At 45.8% G+C, this 23132-nt stretch overlaps 1 protein-coding gene across 1 annotated transcript in view; it reads left to right on the plus strand.

Moving 5' to 3' along the window:
- Positions 1–8445: 8445 nt before the first annotated feature.
- pard6b (par-6 partitioning defective 6 homolog beta (C. elegans)) overlaps positions 8446–23132 on the plus strand; it is a gene marked incomplete at its 3' end in the record, with an annotated part of 88726 nt that continues 74039 nt past the window's right edge. Inside the window, exons 1-2 of the mRNA XM_083769896.1 lie at positions 8446–8702; positions 13621–13843. Of these exons, the coding sequence (XP_083626022.1) occupies positions 8640–8702; positions 13621–13843 (286 nt within the window). The 5' untranslated portion in view covers positions 8446–8639. The remainder of the gene's footprint in view (positions 8703–13620; positions 13844–23132) is intronic.

Here is a 23132-nt window from a genome sequence, read left to right on the forward strand (position 1 = left end):
GCTTCCAGAAGGACGCATGGACCATTCAGCACAGCTTCTCCACAGCTTCCAGAAGGACGCATGGACCATTCAGCACAGCTTCTCCACAGCTTCCAGAAGGACGCATGGACCATTCAGCACAGCTTCTCCACAGCTTCCAGAAGGACGCATGGACCATTCAGCACAGCTTCTCCACAGCTTCCAGAAGGACGCATGGACCATTCAGCACAGCTTCTCCACAGCTTCCAGAAGGACGCATGGACCATTCAGCACAGCTTCTCCACAGCTTCCAGAAGGACGCATGGACCATTCAGCACAGCTTCTCCACAGCTTCCAGAAGGACGCATGGACCATTCAGCACAGCTTCTCCACAGCTTCCAGAAGGACGCATGGACCATTCAGCACAGCTTCTCCACAGCTTCCAGAAGGACGCATGGACCATTCAAAGCCTTTGCCTACAATGGAGAGCTGTACATATTTGGTGGAGTTAGTACAAGGAATGTTGGCCCCCTTTGGTTCTGAACGATATGTGGAAATTCAATCCAAAGACCTTTTCCTGGAAGAACATCAAGATCAATTTGAATCTTCCATGGGATGCCTCACAACAGGTGGGAGATTGCATTGTATTATATGGTATAATTATGACCTGCACATCTTTGACTTTTGTCCTAGTCTGAAGACGTTAAAATGCAAACTAGCAGTTATTCAGCTCAGTCTGAACCAATCAGAGCTTACACATGACATCAGGTGGGAACTGGCAGCCATCACCAAGAACTGGGCCAGAAGAAAGCCAAAAGTGATCACTGCTCTGGGCTGTGATCACTGCTCTGGGCTGTGATCACTGCTCTGGGCTGTGATCACTGCTCTGGGCTGTGATCACTGCTCTGGGCTGTGATCACTGCTCTGGGCTGTGATCACTGCTCTGGGCTGTGATCACTGCTCTGGGCTGTGATCACTGCTCCGGGCTGTGATCCCTGCTCTGGGCTGTGATCACTGCTCCTGGCTGTGATCACTGCTCTGGGCTGTGATCACTGCTCCTGGCTGTGATCACTGCTCTGGGCTGTGATCACTGCTCTGGGCTGTGATCACTGCTCTGGGCTGTGATCACTGCTCTGGGCTGTGATCACTGCTCCTGGCTGTGATCACTGCTCTGGGCTGTGATCACTGCTCCTGGCTGTGATCACTGCTCTGGGCTGTGATCACTGCTCTGGGCTGTGATCACTGCTCTGGGCTGTGATCACTGCTCTGGGCTGTGATCACTGCTCTGGGCTGTGATCACTGCTCCTGGCTGTGATCACTGCTCTGGGCTGTGATCACTGCTCTGGGCTGTGATCACTGCTCTGGGCTGTGATCACTGCTCCTGGCTGTGATCACTGCTCTGGGCTGTGATCACTGCTCCTGGCTGTGATCACTGCTCTGGGCTGTGATCACTGCTCTGGGCTGTGATCACTGCTCTGGGCTGTGATCACTGCTCTGGGCTGTGATCACTGCTCCTGGCTGTGATCACTGCTCTGGGATGTATTATGCGTATTTTGCGTGTCTTAAGTACCAGGTTTTATTACTTAACTTAATTATTTTTTGGGCCGGACACATAATTAGAAAAAAGGGAAAGAGGGCAGGTTACACTTTTGTTGTTTTTGTCTGTCTGTCTGAAATTATTTATTATAGGAACAATCCCTTGAGATGAACCATCTCGTTTTCAAGGGGGTCAAAGGGCAATTCACTAAATACTAGGGATGCACCGATCCGATACTCGTATCGGAGATCGGCGCCGATCCAGGCTAAAATTCTAGATCGGGTATCGGATCGGTGGCCGATCCATTATCCGATACGATAATTATGTGTAATTACAGTATGAAAACAACTCTACCTCCTCTGTGACACAGCAGTGTAGTATTGACAGTATAACATGTGGAATGCAGCCAGGCTAGCCTGCGCACACATAGTTATTTAATAAATAATTCAGTGCATTTATATCTGTGTTTGTTACATTTTGTTTTACAAAGTTGGGAAAGTAATGTTTAAGTCAAGCCTTGATGTTGCCTTACACAAAATAATGATTCCAGACTCCACACAGTGAGGCATACAGCTTAATAGGTTATTACGTTTCTTTGTGGGGGGTATCGGATCGGTACTCTGTATCGGCAGATACTGGACCCCCATGTATCGAAATCGGTATCGAATGCCAAAAAGCCGGATCGGTGCATCCCTACTAAATACACTTCATACATAAAGACACTTTATACAAACAATTCAACCAGACAAAACAAAACAAGACAAAACAATACAATTCCTAGATAAACAAGAAACAAACAACAAACAACAACAACAACAACAAAACAAAAAACAACAAAACAAAAACTGCAACAAAACAACATTTCACATAACATAGACATAACACATTCTTTGTAATTATTTGTTCGGTCCAAAATATTGTGTTTGTTGCCGTGATTTGTCAAAGTTGACTTTGTTCGAGGCTTACAGATCTTTAAATAAATACTTTTTTAAATGTCTACGTGGAAAATGCATTGGGAATTATTTCCTGGGCCTGGCGTCGTCATGACAGGGGGCTCTATAGTTAGGAAATATAAATAATAATAAAATAATAGTTTAAAGACATTGGTTCCCAACCTTTTGATACTGAAGTACCACCTCAGAAAATACCCGTCTCTTCAAGAACCACCATAATAACTGATGTTAAAATACAGCAGCGTAGACCTGCCCTTTATGTGCTTTATGTTCTCTCTAAGAACCACCATAATAACTGATGTTAAAATACAGCAGCGTAGACCTGCCCTTTATGTGCTTTATGTTCTCTCTAAGAACCACCATAATAACTGATGTTAAAATACAGCAGCGTAGACCTGCCCTTTATGTGCTTTATGTTCTCTCCAAGAACCACCATAATAACTGATGTTAAAATACAGCAGCGTAGACCTGCCCTTTTTGTTCCCTTCCTATAAGTATGAGCCAATAATGTTGCTGCTCTGACACAACTCTGTCTAATCACTAAGCGGCACAACTGATGACATTTCTAATGTGATTAATTAATCCATTCTCAAATACTCTAACCATTCTGGACGGGAACCCCTTTTGGTGTTTTAACTAAGCATTATGTTATACTTTAGCTATTGAAAAACAGCAGATCTACAAGCTCATAGCGCGCCACCGAGTGGCGCGCTATGAGCTTGTAGGTCTGCTATTTTTGAAAAATCGTAAAAAAATGCGGCACAAATCTTTGAATATATTATTCTCTCAGAGCGAACGACTTTTTTTATTTCGACGTCAGGCCTAAATGGGTTAACGGCTAGGTGTGCTGTCATGCTCATTAAAGGCTAGGTGTGCTGTCATGCTCATTAACGGCTAGGTGTGCTGTCATGCTCATTAACGGCTAGGTGTGCTGTCATGCTCATTAACGGCTAGGTGTGCTGTCATGCTCATTTCCGTACGTCTGGACAGCCTACCTGTAGTAATATAAATACCTGTATTTCATTCCAGGTATCCAGGTACCAGTGGTACCAGTACCAGTGGTACTAATCCCAGGTTGGGAACCTCTGCTATAGAGGACTTAATAGCCCTCACGAGGAAGGAATGCCATCCAGAAAATACAGTAAGTCAGCATCTACTGTATATGGAAGCTGGCAGACTAATCTTGGACTATTTGGTGAAACGTGCTCAGAGATAGAGCCTTAATGTGGATGAAGGAGGAGCTCTGCATGGGGCCACAGCGGCAGCAGATGATGCTGGCAGGGCAGTCCTTTTATAATAAACTATCTAGTCACTGGAGGACTTGGCTTGCTGGGAAGCTCACAGTCATATTTTATGATTTGCTTGATCCACTTTTTGTCAAAAAGTCTGTTTTGTTTGTTGTCAAAAAATATATTTAGCTATAGGATTATACCAGTCCATATTTTTCAATATCGTCATGCGATAAAAAAGGAACAAAATATACATCCATTTTACTCAAATAGACTTGTTCCACATTTCAAATCCAAAACTCACTCATCATGTTTGCTGCTAAGGCCTTAATCCACCTCTTGGTACCACAGCACCTCAAAGGCCCTTAAAACAAGGCTCCAGACCTCCCAAAACAAACTGGTCAGGCTCCTACTTGGCCTCACCCCCCGAACCCACCTCACCCCTGCCCACTTTGACAGGCTGGGATGGCTTAGGGTCGACGACAGAGTACAGCATCTTGCAATGGGTCTGGTCCACAAGATTCGATACACCACCAAGATACCCATGTACCTGTCTAAATACTTCCTTAATGTAAACGAAGTCCACACCCACAACACCAGAGGGAGTGCAATAAACCATGTACAACCCAGATTCGGCACAAACAAGGGACTAAATTCTTTTCGCTCCTATGCCACCAAAATGTGGAACGCCCTACCAACAGTCATTAAGACATGTGAATCCCGTGACTCCTTCAAAACCGCTCTCAAAGGGCACCTACGGATGGCTGCAATTCGAAACTGGCCTCTGTAAAATCTGAATCCCCCCCCCACCCCATTTCCCCTCACTGTATAATGTATCTTTTCCCTTTTTGCTTCCCATATGATGAATTCCTGTTCTGTTCTTTAGCTACATAGAAATGTCTATTTGTATGTCTCTAAATGTTTGTATGTCTCTAAATGTTTTGATGAATTGAACAATGTGGACCCTGTTGTAAACAAGTGTAATGCTTAATTGGGTCGTCCACTCACAGTTAACAGTCTTTGTATTGAGTTTGTGCTTAAAATGTACTGTAAATTCTACAAACTGTTAATAAATATTTCAATCAATCAATCAATCCCGTTTTCATACAAGTTGTTGATGTTTCTCACATGGTGTGGCTACTACTACTAGCCAGGAGATGTCACTATACAACAAGAATACGCACTAGACCAATGTTTGTGCAAACCAACCGACCTGATAATATTTGACTTATTACTTGACTTACCCTTACTTAATTAATTTAAATTAGGGCCCTTGACATGCCGAAAGAAAGAAAGAAAGAAAGAAAGAAAGAAAGAAAGAAAGAAAGAAAGAAAGAAAGAAAGAGAAAAAACAAAACGAAAAATGGAATAGCCCACAACATTTTAAAAATATATTTTATGTTCAATGAAAAACAAAACAACAATAACAACATATTTAGCCTTTTGGCCAATACCCATATTTAGGACACAGCTCTCTGTGTGTTCGTGAGCATGCTCCTTATGTTTTGCTGTTAGGCCTATTCTCTGTGTTCGTGAGCATGCTCCTTATGTTTTGCTGTTAGGCCTATTCTCTGTGTTCGTGAGCATGCTCCTTATGTTTTGCTGGTAGGCCTATTCTCTGTGTTCGTGAGCATGCTCCTTATGTTTTGCTGGTAGGCCTATTCTCTGTGTTCGTGAGCATGCTCCTTATGTTTTGCTGGTAGGCCTATTCTCTGTGTTCGTGAGCATGCTCCTTATGTTTTGCTGGTAGGCCTATACAGAGCATGCTCCTTATGTTTTGCTGGTAGGCCTATACAGAGCATGCTCCTTATGTTTAGCTGGTAGGCCTATACAGAGCATGCTCCTTATGTTTAGCTGGTAGGCCTATGCAGAGCATGCTCCTTATGTTTTGCTGGTAGGCCTATACAGAGCATGCTCCTTATGTTTTGCTGGTAGGCCTATACAGAGCATGCTCCTTATGTTTTGCTGGTAGGCCTATACAGAGCATGCTCCTTATGTTTTGCTGGTAGGCCTATACAGAGCATGCTCCTTATGTTTAGCTGGTAGGCCTATACAGAGCATGCTCCTTATGTTTAGCTGGTAGGCCTATGCAGAGCATGCTCCTTATGTTTTGCTGGTAGGCCTATACAGAGCATGCTCCTTATGTTTTGCTGGTAGGCCTATACAGAGCCATCTGTTCTTACTCTATGGTTCTGGGCCTATATATGTTTTGTGGAGTTGGTCATTGTAGATGACAGATATTACATTATCCTATACAGTTATACTGTTGATGATACATTATACTGTTGTTACCCCACAAGTCATTAAAGAGGAACTATATTAGTGAACCTTATAAGGATAAAGGTGTACAGTACATTTAGAGCAGATTGTGCTGTATAGCATGTCTGGACATTATTTGCCATTGTTTTGGATTGTTAATAGTTTTTCAATAATAAATAAATATAGTTTTGCATATATTCGCTTGCATATTTTCCACTTCCATGTTAAGGTATAGGCTATAAAAGATTATTAGTTAAAACTTAAAAGTTTAAAATAATGTTTTTTTTTAATATACTGTATAGGCCTATATATACGGATTTGGGTATCCGTGGATATGCACGGCTTGGGGTATCCGTGGATATGCACGACTTGGGGTATCCGTGGATATGCACGGCTTGGGGTATCCGTGGATATGCACGGCTTGGGGTATCCGTGGATATGCACGGCTTGGGGTATCCGTGGATATGCACGGCTTGGGATACACTGCCATGTCTTCCTTCTCACAATGCATTTCTTTCATGTGGATTCCAAGGGATTCGATTTCCCAAAAGTTGCGTAACTGATCTGACAGTGACTGTTCCTCTCCATAACTGATCTGACAGTGCCTGTTCCTCTCCATAACTGATCTGACAGTGCCTGTTCCTCTCCATAACTGATCTGACAGTGACTGTTCCTCTCCATAACTGATCTGACAGTGCCTGTTCCTCTCCATAACTGATCTGACAGTGCCTGTTCCTCTCCATAACTGATCTGACAGTGTCTGTTCCTCTCCATAACTGATCTGACAGTGACTGTTCCTCTCCATAACTGATCTGACAGTGACTGTTCCTCTCCATAACTGATCTGACAGTGACTGTTCCTCTGTGTAACTGATCTGACAGTGCCTGTTCCTCTCCATAACTGATCTGACAGTGACTGTTCCTCTCCATAACTGATCTGACAGTGACTGTTCCTCTCCATAACTGATCTGACAGTGACTGTTCCTCTCCATAACTGATCTGACAGTGACTGTTCCTCTCCATAACTGATCTGACAGTGACTGTTCCTCTCCATAACTGATCTGACAGTGACTGTTCCTCTCCATAACTGATCTGACAGTGACTGTTCCTCTCCATAACTGATCTGACAGTGACTGTTCCTCTCCATAACTGATCTGACAGTGACTGTTCCTCTCCATAACTGATCTGACAGTGACTGTTCCTCTCCATAACTGATCTGACAGTGACTGTTCCTCTCCATAACTGATCTGACAGTGACTGTTCCTCTCCATAACTGATCTGACAGTGACTGTTCCTCTCCATAACTGATCTGACAGTGACTGTTCCTCTCCATAACTGATCTGACAGTGACTGTTCCTCTCCATAACTGCTCTGACAGTGACTGTTCCTCTCCGACGCTGATGTGCATCACTTCAATGTCGACAACTTAGGACAGTTAGGATATTTAACGTGGTGACTTCTCCTTGCACCAGCCATCCAAATACACTTTCCAGTGTCACTGTCATCATGGTCACCCCCCCCTCCCCCCCCCCCCTTTCCCACAATATATTTCTATTCCAACATGTACCCAGATTTAATTATGATTGAGATATATCATTGCTGATGTCATTGTTGTTTTTAATGAATGAATGAATGAATGGGACCCGAATGGAAACAAGACCGCAAGGTTTTTCTTCGCTGCTGTTTAGACCAAATGCTTGACTATACCCTGTACTGTTTACATTTTATTGTCTAATAAAAGTATCAATCAATCAATCAATCAATCAATCAAATAAAAAATCAATTAAATCAATATAATACAATTCAATAAATCCATTTATGTATTTAATTGTATTAGCCTATTTAACTGCATTTTTTATTCATTTAATTTCCGTATTTATTATTAAAGTTTTGGTAGGCCTATTTATTATTGCATTTTTTTTTTTACCTATATGCCATTATAGGTCCAAAAATGCTGAAGTCCATACAGTATAATGGACTTCAATATAGGGAGCTCTTATTGTGAAAGGTGGAGTGTGATTGTGAAGTCTGCCTGTTGGCGTCGCCTGTCTGCGTTGAGAGAGAGAGAGAGAGAGAGAGAGAGAGAGGCAGAGAGGCAGAGAGAGAGAGAGAGAGAGAGAGAGAGAGAGAGAGAGAGAGAGAGAGAGAGCGAGCTCTGAGAGAGAGAGAGAGAGAGAGAGAGAGAGAGAGAGCTCTGAGAGAGAGAGAGAGCTCAGAGAGAGAGAGTCGCTGTGTGGTAGAGCACAGTGAGCACAGTAGTAGACAGTGGTGGCGTAGTGGAAGCTGCTGGCTAATAGTGGCTACGGTGCAAGTATGGAAGATAAGTTTACTGTGCAGTAGGTCGGCCGGGTGTTGTCGCAGAGGAGGAGGAGGAGAGGAGGACTCTGTCTGGACCGTCCAAGCATCGGACAGGACGGGACGGGACGGGACAGGACGGGACAGGACGGGACGGGACGGGACGGGACAGGACGGGACGGGACGGACTGGAAATACCACCGACCATGCCAAATCTGGGATAATATCACAACTCTAGCGCGACGGACGGAGAGATACGAGTGGGATCTCAGCCAGCCAGCCAGCCAGCCCCGGGAGGGCAGTGTGTGTGTGTACGTGTGTACCGTATGTGTGTGTACTGTGTGCGCGTGAGAGTGTGTGTGTGTGTGTGTGCGGGGGAGCTGTACGTGCTTTTTTCTGCTAGCGAAACATGAACAAGACCCACAGAGTGCCGAGCAACCGATGTCTGAGCGCCGTGGAGGTGAAGAGCAAGGTGCGTTTACCTGTCTGTCTGTCTGTCTGTCTGTCTAAAGAGCAGATCTACAAAACATCTGCTCTTTAGAGTCCCCAAGCGACACCGTATGACTGTGTATTATTACCGCTGGGCTATGGCTAGCTGACAGCTGGTCATTTTGAAAAGAATATAGTCTTAAGACTGAACATCTTGACTTGAGTTGTAATAAGTGCCTCTGAGCCGTTATTAGTACAACAACGCCTGTCACAAACTGCCACAGCTTCGTTTTGTGTTGTTTTTTACTAGTATAGATTGATGCCAACAACGTTGAACTTCAGACTTCAGTCGTCCTATAATCTCTGTTGTAAAGTTTACATTAAAGTTATAGTAGGATAGTTGTGTCCCGGCAAATAGTCACAGACACAACTATCCTCTTTTCTTATGATGGCGACGCGTCGCCGCACCTGTCGTCCTTCCTTCCTTCCTTCCTCTCCGCCGATCGCCCCATGGCGTTCACACTACAGGTGTCCCATTATAATAGGCCCTGACAGTGACGTGGTCATATTAATGGCGTCTTTTCTTTGGCCTGTGCGGCTTGGTGACACGGACTAAACCGAAACGCACACAACAAACACGGGACTGTATACGAGCTGAGCTATAGCCTCCAGGCCTCGTTTTATTATGCCTCCCACATATTTGTTAGAAACATAATAAAAACATGGACATATTTAAACAGCCACGTTTTAGAATACAATTAAAGTGGTTGATTTTGTTTTATGTCATTTTGCTGTGAATGCACTTTTGTAGGACCACACTTTGAGAACCACTGGCTTCTAAAATCTATAGGCCTATAAAACAGTAAAACACCAACTTTCCTGAAACCACCAGAACATGTTGTTGGATAAGATTCCACACTGTATTGACCCATTCAGGATGGGAACCCCTTGTAGATCTTTGCTTCTTGGGGGTCCCTGGAGCCTGGAACAACATATTTACAGCATTGTTTTGCCATGTTTGCTTCAAGGAAAGTTTAAGTGACCTATTTCTTTCTCCAGAAACGGCCACACATCATGTTTGCTGATATTAAGCAAATTGCTGGCTAAAATTCTATTACTTTACTTTTTGATTGATTGATTGCTTGATTGAATAATTGAATAGCAGATTGGAGAATTACAGTACATTTCAAGCACAACTCAATACAAAACTCTTAACTGTGAGTGGACGACACCATAAAGCATTACACACTTGTTTACAATAGGGTCCACCATGTTCAATTCATCATAGTTGAATTTTACTTGACTGTAGGCCTACAATTTACAATTTAGGCATTTAGCAGACGCTCTTAATCCAGAGCGACTTACATTAAGCAAGAACAAAAAAGCATCATACATCACATAAAATCACATAAAAAAGCATTTATCACGAAACATGCTTAAGCTAAGAAAGTAACAGTGTAATATCTATATAATGAAACTATACATATAAACTATACATATATACTATACTATGCCTATACATACATATGTACTATGCTATATATACTTTACAGCGCGGGTAATTCAAACCTTTTTGAATCCCTTGTCTTGACCCAGATTTGAATGATGTCTCCAACAGTGACACAGAGATCTTCCTCCTGTGATCACAACACACATCATTATAATATAGCTATAGATATTGTGTGTATTGTCAAACAATAGCCTACTGTTGAAAACAATGTGAGGTATTAAATACAGCTCCTGCTCCCACTAATGATTTAACGTAGATAAACTGCTAGCTTGGCAATGAACAGATCATCATCCCTCGTCTTGTCAACATGCTGGGCAACAGTATCCACAACACTGTCTCTATAAACACCAACATAACATTCATTAGTCTATCTATAAACACCAACATAACATTCATTAGTCTATCTATAAACACCAAAATAACATTCATTAGTCTATCTATAAACACCAAAATAACATTCATTAGTCTATCGGAGTTGGAGGGTATAATAAACACCAAAATAACATTCAATAGTCTCTCTATAAACACCAAAATAACATTAATTAGTCTATCTATAAACACCAAAATAACATTCATTAGTCTATCTATAAACACCAAAATAACATTCATTAGTCTATCGGAGTTGGAGGATAACACCAAAATAACATTCATTAGTCTATCTATAAACACCAAAATAACATTCATTAGTCTATCGGAGTTGGAGGATAATGTGCAGTGATTATTGAGCCAGTAAGATTCCATGTACAAACCTCCTTATCTGTTATTGATATTTATAAGACGTGTGTAGTGTGTGTGTGTGTGTGTGTGTGTGTGTGTGTGTGTGTGTGTGTGTGTGTGTGTGTGTGTGTGTGTGTGTGTGTGTGTGTGTGTGTGTGTGTGTGTGTGTGTGTGTGTGTGTGTGTGTGTGTGTGTGTGTGTGTGTGTGTGTGTGTGTGTGTGTGTGTGTGCGCTATACCTTTGCATTCATACTACCACCATGGCCCGTAGCACTTGCCCTAGCCTAGGCCCTTATTAGATAGCACTTAATGTAGACTTAGATAGTGTTTTAGACAGACTTATAGCTCGTTACGTAGACAGCACTAGAATTGCATTTTATATAGCACTTTATAGTACACAATGTGTACTATAATACTTAGTATCTCATTTGATGAATTGAACAATGTGGACCCTGTTGTAAACAAGTGTAATGCTTAATTGGGTCGTCCACTCACAGTTAACAGTCTTTGTATTGAGTTTGTGCTTAAAATGTACTGTAAATTCTACAAACTGTTAACAGTTTGACTGTTTTTTACGTTTAACACGCATTTTAATCAACCCCCTTTCACTGCCGAGATTGTTGTATTACCTTTAGAGCATACGCTGATTATTTGGGCTTTTAATCCGCGAAAATCCAGCGAAAAAAGGTCCCGTGGTTTGTTATGATCCGAGTGTCGCATCCACCACCCGGATGCACCCGGAAGACGCACACAAGACTCGTCTCAATGAGGCGTTGCACCCAATGCATTTCCATTGGCCTCAATTTCCCAGAAGCCCTAGCAGCCCACAGCATGTGACGATTTCCGGTTTTGTCATCACAGCGAAGGCATCCAGTCTCATACTCCGCGACGAAGACGGATTTTCTTTTGATTCATTACATTACGGCGGATTAAACACATAAAACAAAAGGCGGGTATGTCCGATACGGCAGCGACATTAACCTGGAGTAATCCATTCGCGGCACGGAAACTGTTAATAAATATTTCAATCAATCAATCAAAGTTAGTTAAAAATAAAGTAAGTTAAGTTTAATTAGTTATAGTAAGTATTAAGTAATAAAGTATTATAATTTTAATTAAGTATCATGTTATACTTTAGCTATTAAAAAATAGCAGATCTACGAGCTCATAGTGCGGCACCGAGTGCCGCGCTATACGACCCTGTAGGTCTGCTATTTTGGAAAAATCGTGAAAATGTGCCTGAAATCTTTGAATATTCTTTCAGAGTGAGTTTTTAACTAAAATCTTTGCTACTGGGAGGGTCCATGGGGGGTCCCTGGGAGGGTCCATGGAAAAACATATTTTCAGATTGGGTTCGGCGGCCAATGTCATGTATATTTGGGTTTCCTTTGAGAACGACTGACATAGGAACATAGGTTTAGGCCTGGGCCATGGCTCAATGGTCCAGGCACCCTGGCTGGTAATACAGTCTGGCAGTGTGCCGCGGGTTCGACTCCCGATCCCGACGGCCTTTACTGCATGTCACCCCCCCATCTCTCTCCCCATTTCCTGTAAGCCTACTGTCTGTTCCTCCATAAAAAAATATAAAATAAAGGCGAAAGCCAAAAAAATAATATATATATATTAAGGTTGGGCGATATGCCAATTTATTTCAACCGCCCATCGTCTGACAAATATTCGCCGATAAACGATGTATTCGTGTCATAAAAGTAAAGTGAGAACAGCTCACTGCAGGTCGCAAAAAAGCCAGATCTACAAGCTCTCAACGCGCCGCGTTCTGCCTGTTTTTGCAGCTCCGTTCGCTAGGCGTTGAGAGCTTGTAGATCAGTCTGTTTCTGCAGACTGCAGCGCAGCTGCGCAGCCAGGGTAACTTGCTCCCTTGCCTCCCCGCACCGGCGGTCCGTCGGAGGCTCGGAGCGGAGCAGCGGAGCCCACAAGCTGCTGCGGCCTGGCTGCTGCTGATCTACAAGCTCTCAAGGCATCGCATCCTGCCTGTTTTTGCAGTGCCGTTCGCTACGCGTTGAGAGCTTGTAGATCTGTCTATTTTTGCAGTGCTGGTGTCGGGGTTTGTTCACGTTGTCAATAAAAATAACTTAGATTACAGGCGGATATGAAGTTCAATCAGTGGGTTGCAGCACCAGTAGGGGCTACACGCTAAGCTAACTTATGATCCCCGAGCCTATAGGCTACACTTACACTAGTAGACAGTTTTTTTATTTTCCCCCCCGACGGGTGAGGCATTGGGATTGTGATGAGACACGAGACAACAGTGTGCATTCTGTTGTGACTGTATATTATTAAACTGCATGGGTCTGGACTCCGGAGCTTAAACATGTAGGCTACAGCCTCCCTCAGCTCCCAGCCTTTACTCTGGCTGGCGGCTGCCGTAAGTGCCGTGCCCCGGTGCCCGATGCTGCTGAGTGCGAAGACTGTGGGAGCATACATTATAACGGTAGGAGGTGATTTCCACCCGGCCGCAGTTACTACTTTGCTGGGCCAAATTGATTCACATGTTGCTCACACTTTACAGGTTAATTGGGCTAAATTGTCCCGAGAAATCGCCTAATAAAAATATCGTATATTCGCGATTGACGATGTATTCGTATCGTCACCCAACCCTAATATATATAAAAAAAGAAACATAGGTTTAGCAGAAAACTGTCAGGTATTTAGAATACATTCGTGTAGAATCTTGTCTCAGGTGACTAAAATGGGGTTTAATTAATCGTCAACAGTTTGGGGCGGAGTTCCGTCGTTTCTCCCTGGACCGGTCGAAGCCCGGCCGCTTCGATGAGTTCTACGGCCTGCTGCAGCACGTCCACCGCATACCCAACGTGGAGCTGCTGGTGGGCTACGCCGACGTGCACGGAGACCTGCTGCCCATCAACAACGATGACAACTACCACAAGGCCATCTCCGTGGCCAGCCCCATGCTCCGGCTGTTCCTCCAGAGGAAAGGTAGGAACAACTAACTATACCTACCACAAGGCCATCTCCGTGGCCAGCCCCATGCTCAGGCTGTTCCTCCAGAGGAAAGGTAGGAACGAACAACGTGGGTCTTGGTGTAATTGGGCAGCCTATTATTGCCCATTTGCTAGGCCTCGTAAACCCAGACGTTTTTATTTCCAGGGAGAACAAAAAGTCTGGGAGTCTGAGTCCACTTCAATTCTGGCATGGAGTAGTAACGCAAACGTCGCTCACTCTCTGCTGATTTCTGATCGTCTGCACCTTTGTTAAATTGACGCACACACACACACACACACACACACACACACACACACACACACACACACACACACACACACACACACACACACACACACACACACACACACACACACACACACACACACACGCACACACTCCTCTCTCTCTCTCTGTTGCTCTAATCAATGTCTCATGTCGCCCAGCTGCGTCTAGATTCTCCCGGCCGGGAGCCTATGCCATAGAAAGCATAGGTGGACCCCAGGCTACCCATTTGCAGACTATATGTTTCCATCAGTAGTTTGGAAGCACTCGTTTTCAGTAAAGCAGCGTCCTGCTGCCTCTTGCATTATGTGCTAATTCAAAACAGGTGGTACACAGGGAAGTTGAGTGATATCTATAACGAGCACTTCCAAACTCCAGCGCTTAGAAAATAGAAGAATAACCTGCATAGAATGTCTTGACAGGAAGTAGCTCATAACAAGTCTACGGTGGATTTTTATGAAACAAACACTTTGCAGATTGAAAGAGGATAATTCAAGCTTTTTTGCACAACTACAATGTTGGTGAGTTTGACGTTGTTTAATACAATCAGAGAGGACTTTTCTTGTTGTACACATGCTTAAAATAGCTCATATTTGCGCCTCCCTCATTGAAAACAATGTATTTCCAACTCCAGCTTTCCCTCTCCACTCCAGGCTGCATGAACATGGTTTCTGCCCCCTCAATGTCCTAACTCTTCTATTTGATGGCTCTGGGTTTCTGCCCCCTCAATGTCCTAACTCTTCTATTTGATGGCTCTGGACAAAACCTACTCTTTGCTGGGAAAAAACAATTGCTCATAGAGCAAACTGGACAGCCTGTGTGAATAATATTGGTCAACTGATTGTATAATAAATGGGCTCTATTCACACAGAATATCTCTACCTGTAATTAAATCAAGTTTTTTTTAATTGTCTCCCAAAATTAGTTTGAATAAATTGTCTTTGAATAAAACGTAACACCGTCTTTTTCCCCCCGAAAGGATATTTATAGGAGAAACAAAGCATGTCTTAGTTTAATTAGCGTAGCTTCCACACAGTGTTCTATTCTCTCTGGTCTTCATTAGTCGCTCAGGAGGGGGTTGTTGTGCTTCTATTTGGGGTCACCTTTAGTCTCTCAGGAGGGGGTTGTTGTGCTTCTATTTGGGGTCACATTTAGTCTCTCAGGAGGGGGTTGTTGTGCTTCTATTTGGGGTCACCTTTAGTCTCTCAGGAGGGGGTTGTTGTGCTTCTATTTGGGGTCACCTTTAGTCTCTCAGGAGGGGGTTGTTGTGCTTCTATTTGGGGTCACCTTTAGTCTCTCAGGAGGGGGTTGTTGTGCTTCTATTTGGGGTCACATTTAGTCTCTCAGGAGGGGGTTGTTGTGCTTCTATTTGGGGTCACCTTTAGTCTCTCAGGAGGGGGTTGTTGTGCTTCTATTTGGGGTCACCTTTAGTCTCTCAGGAGGGGGTTGTTGTGCTTCTATTTGGGGTCACCTTTAGTCTCTCAGGAGGGGGTTGTTGTGCTTCTATTTGGGGTCACATTTAGTCTCTCAGGAGGGGGTTGTTGTGCATCTATTTGGGGTCACCTTTAGTCTCTCAGGAGGGGGTTGTTGTGCTTCTATTTGGGGTCACCTTTAGTCGCTCAGGAGGGGGTTGTTGTGCTTCTATTTGGGGTCACATTTAGTGGCTCAGGAGGGGGTTGTTGTGCTTCTATTTGGGGTCACCTTTAGTCGCTCAGGAGGGGGTTGTTGTGCTTCTATTTGGGGTCACATTTAGTGGCTCAGGAGGGGGTTGTTGTGCTTCTATTTGGGGTCACATTTAGTGGCTCAGGAGGGGGTTGTTGTGCTTCTATTTGGGGTCACATTTAGTCGCTCAGGAGGGGGTTGTTGTGCTTCTATTTGGGGTCACCTTTAGTCTCTCAGGAGGGGGTTGTTGTGCTTCTATTTGGGGTCACCTTTAGTCGCTCAGGAGGGGGTTGTTGTGCTTCTATTTGGGGTCACATTTAGTGGCTCAGGAGGGGGTTGTTGTGCTTCTATTTGGGGTCACCTTTAGTCTCTCAGGAGGGGGTTGTTGTGCTTCTATTTGGGGTCACCTTTAGTCGCTCAGGAGGGGGTTGTTGTGCTTCTATTTGGGGTCACATTTAGTCTCTCAGGAGGGGGTCGTTGTGCTTCTATTTGGGGTCACCTTTAGTCTCTCAGGAGGGGGTTGTTGTGCTTCTATTTGGGGTCACATTTAGTCTCTCAGGAGGGGGTCGTTGTGCTTCTATTTGGGGTCACCTTTAGTCTCTCAGGAGGGGGTTGTTGTGCTTCTATTTGGGGTCACCTTTAGTCTCTCAGGAGGGGGTTGTTGTGCTTCTATTTGGGGTCACATTTAGTGGCTCAGGAGGGGGTTGTTGTGCTTCTATTTGGGGTCACATTTAGTGGCTCAGGAGGGGGTTGTTGTGCTTCTATTTGGGGTCACCTTTAGTCGCTCAGGAGGGGGTTGTTGTGCTTCTATTTGGGGTCACATTTAGTGGCTCAGGAGGGGGTTGTTGTGCTTCTATTTGGGGTCACATTTAGTCTCTCAGGAGGGGGTTGTTGTGCTTCTATTTGGGGTCACATTTAGTCGCTCAGGAGGGGGTTGTTGTGCTTCTATTTGGGGTCACATTTAGTCGCTCAGGAGGGGGTTGTTGTGCTTCTATTTGGGGTCACATTTAGTCGCTCAGGAGGGGGTTGTTGTGCTTCTATTTGGGGTCACCTTTAGTCGCTCAGGAGGGGGTTGTTGTGCTTCTATTTGGGGTCACATTTAGTGGCTCAGGAGGGGGTTGTTGTGCTTCTATTTGGGGTCACATTTAGTCTCTCAGGAGGGGGTTGTTGTGCTTCTATTTGGGGTCACATTTAGTCGCTCAGGAGGGGGTTGTTGTGCTTCTATTTGGGGTCACATTTAGTCGCTCAGGAGGGGGTTGTTGTGCATCTATTTGGGGTCACCTTTAGTCTCTCAGGAGGGGGTTGTTGTGCTTCTATTTGGGGTCACCTTTCGGACAATAAGCGTGGCATGGCGGTCGGTCACATGGGAGGGAACTGTGTGTTTACTGTGTGGGTGACATTCAGTTTTAGAAAATAAAGCAGAGCTTAACTTGACACACTGTGTACAGTACATTACAATCCTGTTACCGTCGTACTCTTTGCTTCCTTATTTTCAGGTTGTTGCGCTGCAGTTGCTGATTGTAATTTTTAATGATTGTTGTTGCATTTTTAGAGAAGTGCATCAATCTCTGTTGTTTTCCCTGTTGTTCTTTTTAATCCATTCTGACCTGAGATCAGATTCTAAAAATGTCTTCTACATCCTGACAGTTTTCTGAAAAACCCATGTTTCTATGTCGGTCGTTCTTCGATTTAAAAAAAATAGCAGACCTACAAGCTCATAGCGCGCCACTCGGTGGCGCGCTATGAGCTTGTAGGTCTGCTATTTTTCAATAGCTAAAGCATAGCATGATGCTAACACCAAAAGGGGTTAATATGTGACAGACTGCTCGTTGGACAATCAGTAGTAGTTTGTGGAATCCTTTGATTCCTTTTTACGCCCAAATCATTTTGTGCTTAACGATGCACGGCAGTGCAACCTGTTTGAACGGCGGGAACACCACCGCAGGGTAACTGCTGTGGTCTGTTGTGTTTAAGCTCATCTAGCTGCACCATATGACCCTATGGAAGCTAAGCCACTTTGTCAGGAGGAGATTAGTGGGGTCACCGTGTAGCACCGCGTGGAGCTGTGTTTCAATTACACGCTCCAGACACTGGCTCCATGCTGGGGCTCACGGCCGCACGCACGCACACACACACACACACACAGAGACACTAGCTCCATGCTGGGGCTCACTGCCGCACACACGTACACACACACACACACACACACACACACACACACACACACACACACACACAGACACTAGCTCCATGCTGGGGCTCACTGCCACACGCACGCAGACACACACACACACACACAGACACTAGCTCCATGCTGGGGCTCACTGCTGCTGAAAATACACACACACACACACACACACACACACACACACACAGAGACACTAGCTCCATGCTGGGGCTCACTGCCGCACGCACGCACGTACACACACACACACACACACACACACACAGACACTAGCTCCATGCTGGGGCTCACTGCTGCACGCACGTACACACACACACACACACACACACACACACACACACACACACACACACACACACACACACACACACACACACACACACACACACACACAGACACTAGCTCCATGCTGGGGCTCACTGCCACACGCACGCAGACACACACACACACACACACAGACACTAGCTCCATGCTGGGGCTCACTGCTGCTGAAAATACACACACACACACACACACACACACACACACAGAGACACTAGCTCCATGCTGGGGCTCACTGCCGCACGCACGCACGTACACACACACACACACACACACACACACACAGACACTAGCTCCATGCTGGGGCTCACTGCTGCACGCACGTACACACACACACACACACACACACACACACACACACACACACACACACACAGACACTAGCTCCATGCTGGGGCTCACTGCCACACGCACGCAGACACACACACACACACACACACACACAGACACTAGCTCCATGCTGGGGCTCACTGCTGCTGAAAATACACACACACACACACACACACACACACACACACACACACACCGGAAAGAAGCCCCCTGGCAGACCCCTCGCGCCCCCCAGACCCTAATTGCCCTCTCTGTCTCCCCCAACCCCCCTTTACCAAACTGCTTAAGCAGGTGGTCAGCCTGCAGTACACATGGCCTTATGGCTACGGGCGGACAATGGAACTATCAGCCTGCAGTACACATGGCCTTATGGCTAATGGAACTGCAGTATAGCCTTATGGCTAATGGAACTACAGTATAGCCTTATGGCTAATGGAACTACAGTATAGCCTTATGGCTAATGGAACTATCAGCCTGCAGTACACATGGCCTTATGGCTAATGGAACTGCAGTATAGCCTTATGGCTAATGGAACTACAGTATAGCCTTATGGCTAATGGAACTACAGTATAGCCTTATGGCTAATGGAACTATCAGCCTGCAGTACACATGGCCTTATGGCTAATGGAACTGCAGTATAGCCTTATGGCTAATGGAACTACAGTATAGCCTTATGGCTAATGGAACTACAGTATAGCCTTATGGCTAATGGAACTATCAGCCTGCAGTACACATGGCCTTATGGCTAATGGAACTGCAGTATAGCCTTATGGCTAATGGAACTACAGTATAGCCTTATGGCTAATGGAACTATCAGCCTGCAGTACACATGGCCTTATGGCTAATGGAACTGCAGTATAGCCTTATGGCTAATGGAACTACAGTATAGCCTTATGGCTAATGGAACTATCAGCCTGCAGTAACACATGGCCTTATGGCTAATGGAACTATCAGCCTGCAGTACACATGGCCTTATGGCTAATGGAACTACAGTATAGCCTTATGGCTAATGGAACTATCAGCCTGCAGTAACACATGGCCTTATGGCTAATGGAACTATCAGCCTGCAGTACACATGGCCTTATGGCTAATGGAACTACAGTATAGCCTTATGGCTAATGGAACTATAGCCTTATGGCTAATGGAACTATCAGCCTGCAGTAACACATGGCCTTATGGCTAATGGAACTACAGTATAGCCTTATGGCTAATGGAACTATCAGCCTGCAGTACACATGGCCTTATGGCTAATGGAACTACAGTATAGCCTTATGGCTAATGGAACTACAGTATAGCCTTATGGCTAATGGAACTACAGTATAGCCTTATGGCTAATGGAACTATAGCCTTATGGCTAATGGAACTATCAGCCTGCAGTAACACATGGATGTAGCCTTATGGCTAATGGAACTATAGCCTTATGGCTAATGGAACTATCAGCCTGCAGTCACTTTATTATCATTAATGACAGAGTTAATTAGCTCCAACATTTCCATAGCGGGCGACATATTGGGTTTGCCAGGCCAGGGGGCGGGGCCAACACCTCCCTAATGTTTTTAAGAACAACAGCATGGAGAGAAAGAGCGTGGTCTGTTTATTTGGAAAGTGTCTTCATGCTGACATGTCGTCTCTCTCTGTCTCTCAGAGACGCCATGCCAAAGGAATGACGGGGATGTTGTTTTGGAGGATATTGCGAGAGAGAGACAGTGGGCTATACTGGGCTGTCTCTCAATGAGAGAGAGAGAGACAGTGGGCTATACTGGGCTGTCTCTCAGTGAGAGAGAGACAGTGGGCTATACTGGGCTGTCTCTCAGAGAGAGAGAGACAGTGGGCTATACTGGGCTGTCTCTCAGAGAGAGAGAGAGAGACAGTGGGCTATACTGGGCTGTCTCTCAGTGAGAGAGAGAGAGACAGTGGGCTATACTGGGCTGTCTCTCAGTGAGAGAGAGAGAGACAGTGGGCTATACTGGGCTGTCTCTCAGAGAGAGAGAGAGACAGTGGGCTATACTGGGCTGTCTCTCAGTGAGAGAGAGAGAGACAGTGGGCTATACTGGGCTGTCTCTCAGAGAGAGAGAGAGACAGTGGGCTATACTGGGCTGTCTCTCAGTGAGAGAGAGACAGTGGGCTATACTGGGCTGTCTCTCAGTGAGAGAGAGAGAGACAGTGGGCTATACTGGTCTGTCTCTCAGAGAGAGAGAGACAGTGGGCTATACTGGTCTGTCTCTCAGAGAGAGAGAGAGACAGTGGGCTATACTGGGCTGTCTCTCAGAGAGAGAGAGAGACAGTGGGCTATACTGGTCTGTCTCTCAGAGAGAGAGAGAGACAGTGGGCTATACTGGTCTGTCTCTCAGAGAGAGAGAGAGACAGTGGGCTATACTGGGCTGTCTCTCAGTGAGAGAGAGAGAGACAGTGGGCTATACTGGGCTGTCTCTCAGAGAGAGAGAGACAGTGGGCTATACTGGGCTGTCTCTCAGAGAGAGAGAGAGAGACAGTGGGCTATACTGGTCTGTCTCTCAGAGAGAGAGAGAGACAGTGGGCTATACTGGTCTGTCTCTCAGAGAGAGAGAGAGACAGTGGGCTATACTGGGCTGTCTCTCAGAGAGAGAGAGACAGTGGGCTATACTGGGCTGTCTCTCAGAGAGAGAGAGAGACAGTGGGCTATACTGGGCTGTCTCTCAGAGAGAGAGAGACAGTGGGCTATACTGGGCTGTCTCTCAGAGAGAGAGAGAGACAGTGGGCTATACTGGTCTGTCTCTCAGTGAGAGAGAGAGAGTGGGCTATACTGGGCTGTCTCTCAGTGAGAGAGAGACAGTGGGCTATACTGGGCTGTCTCTCAGAGAGAGAGAGAGACAGTGGGCTATACTGGGCTGTCTCTCAGTGAGAGAGAGAGAGTGGGCTATACTGGGCTGTCTCTCAGTGAGAGAGAGACAGTGGGCTATACTGGGCTGTCTCTCAGAGAGAGAGAGAGACAGTGGGCTATACTGGTCTGTCTCTCAGAGAGAGAGAGAGACAGTGGGCTATACTGGGCTGTCTCTCAGAGAGAGAGAGAGACAGTGGGCTATACTGGGCTGTCTCTCAGAGAGAGAGAGAGACAGTGGGCTATACTGGGCTGTCTCTCAGAGAGAGAGAGAGACAGTGGGCTATACTGGGCTGTCTCTCAGTGAGAGAGAGAGACAGTGGGCTATACTGGGCTGTCTCTCAGTGAGAGAGAGACAGTGGGCTATACTGGGCTGTCTCTCAGAGAGAGAGAGACAGTGGGCTATACTGGGCTGTCTCTCAGTGAGAGGAGAGACAGTGGGCTATACTGGGCTGTCTCTCAGTGAGAGAGAGAGACAGTGGGCTATACTGGGCTGTCTCTCAGTGAGAGAGAGACAGTGGGCTATACTGGGCTGTCTCTCAGTGAGAGAGAGAGAGACAGTGGGCTATACTGGGCTGTCTCTCAGTGAGAGAGAGACAGTGGGCTATACTGGGCTGTCTCTCAGTGAGAGAGAGGACAGTGGGCTATACTGGGCTGTCTCTCAGAGAGAGAGAGAGACAGTGGGCTATACTGGTCTGTCTCTCAGAGAGAGAGAGAGACAGTGGGCTATACTGGGCTGTCTCTCAGAGAGAGAGAGAGACAGTGGGCTATACTGGGCTGTCTCTCAGTGAGAGAGAGAGACAGTGGGCTATACTGGGCTGTCTCTCAGTGAGAGAGAGAGACAGTGGGCTATACTGGGCTGTCTCTCAGGTGAGAGAGAGACAGTGGGCTATACTGGGCTGTCTCTCAGTGAGAGAGAGACAGTGGGCTATACTGGGCTGTCTCTCAGAGAGAGAGAGACAGTGGGCTATACTGGGCTGTCTCTCAGTGAGAGAGAGAGACAGTGGGCTATACTGGGCTGTCTCTCAGTGAGAGAGAGAGAGACAGTGGGCTATACTGGGCTGTCTCTCAGAGAGAGAGAGACAGTGGGCTATACTGGGCTGTCTCTCAGTGAGAGAGAGACAGTGGGCTATACTGGGCTGTCTCTCAGAGAGAGAGAGACAGTGGGCTATACTGGGCTGTCTCTCAGTGAGAGAGAGGACAGTGGGCTATACTGGGCTGTCTCTCAGAGAGAGAGAGACAGTGGGCTATACTGGGCTGTCTCTCAGTGAGAGAGAGAGACAGTGGGCTATACTGGTCTGTCTCTCAGTGAGAGAGAGACAGTGGGCTATACTGGGCTGTCTCTCAGAGAGAGAGAGAGACAGTGGGCTATACTGGTCTGTCTCTCAGTGAGAGAGAGAGACAGTGGGCTATACTGGGCTGTCTCTCAGAGAGAGAGAGAGAGACAGTGGGCTATACTGGGCTGTCTCTCAGTGAGAGAGAGAGAGACAGTGGGCTATACTGGGCTGTCTCTCAGTGAGAGAGAGAGAGACAGTGGGCTATACTGGTCTGTCTCTCAGTGAGAGAGAGAGACAGTGGGCTATACTGGTCTGTCTCTCAGTGAGAGAGAGACAGTGGGCTATACTGGGCTGTCTCTCAGAGAG

This window comes from Protomyctophum parallelum (assembly GCF_964188405.1).
Source record: "Protomyctophum parallelum genome assembly, chromosome: 7".
NCBI classification, from domain to species: Eukaryota; Metazoa; Chordata; class Actinopteri; order Myctophiformes; family Myctophidae; genus Protomyctophum; species Protomyctophum parallelum.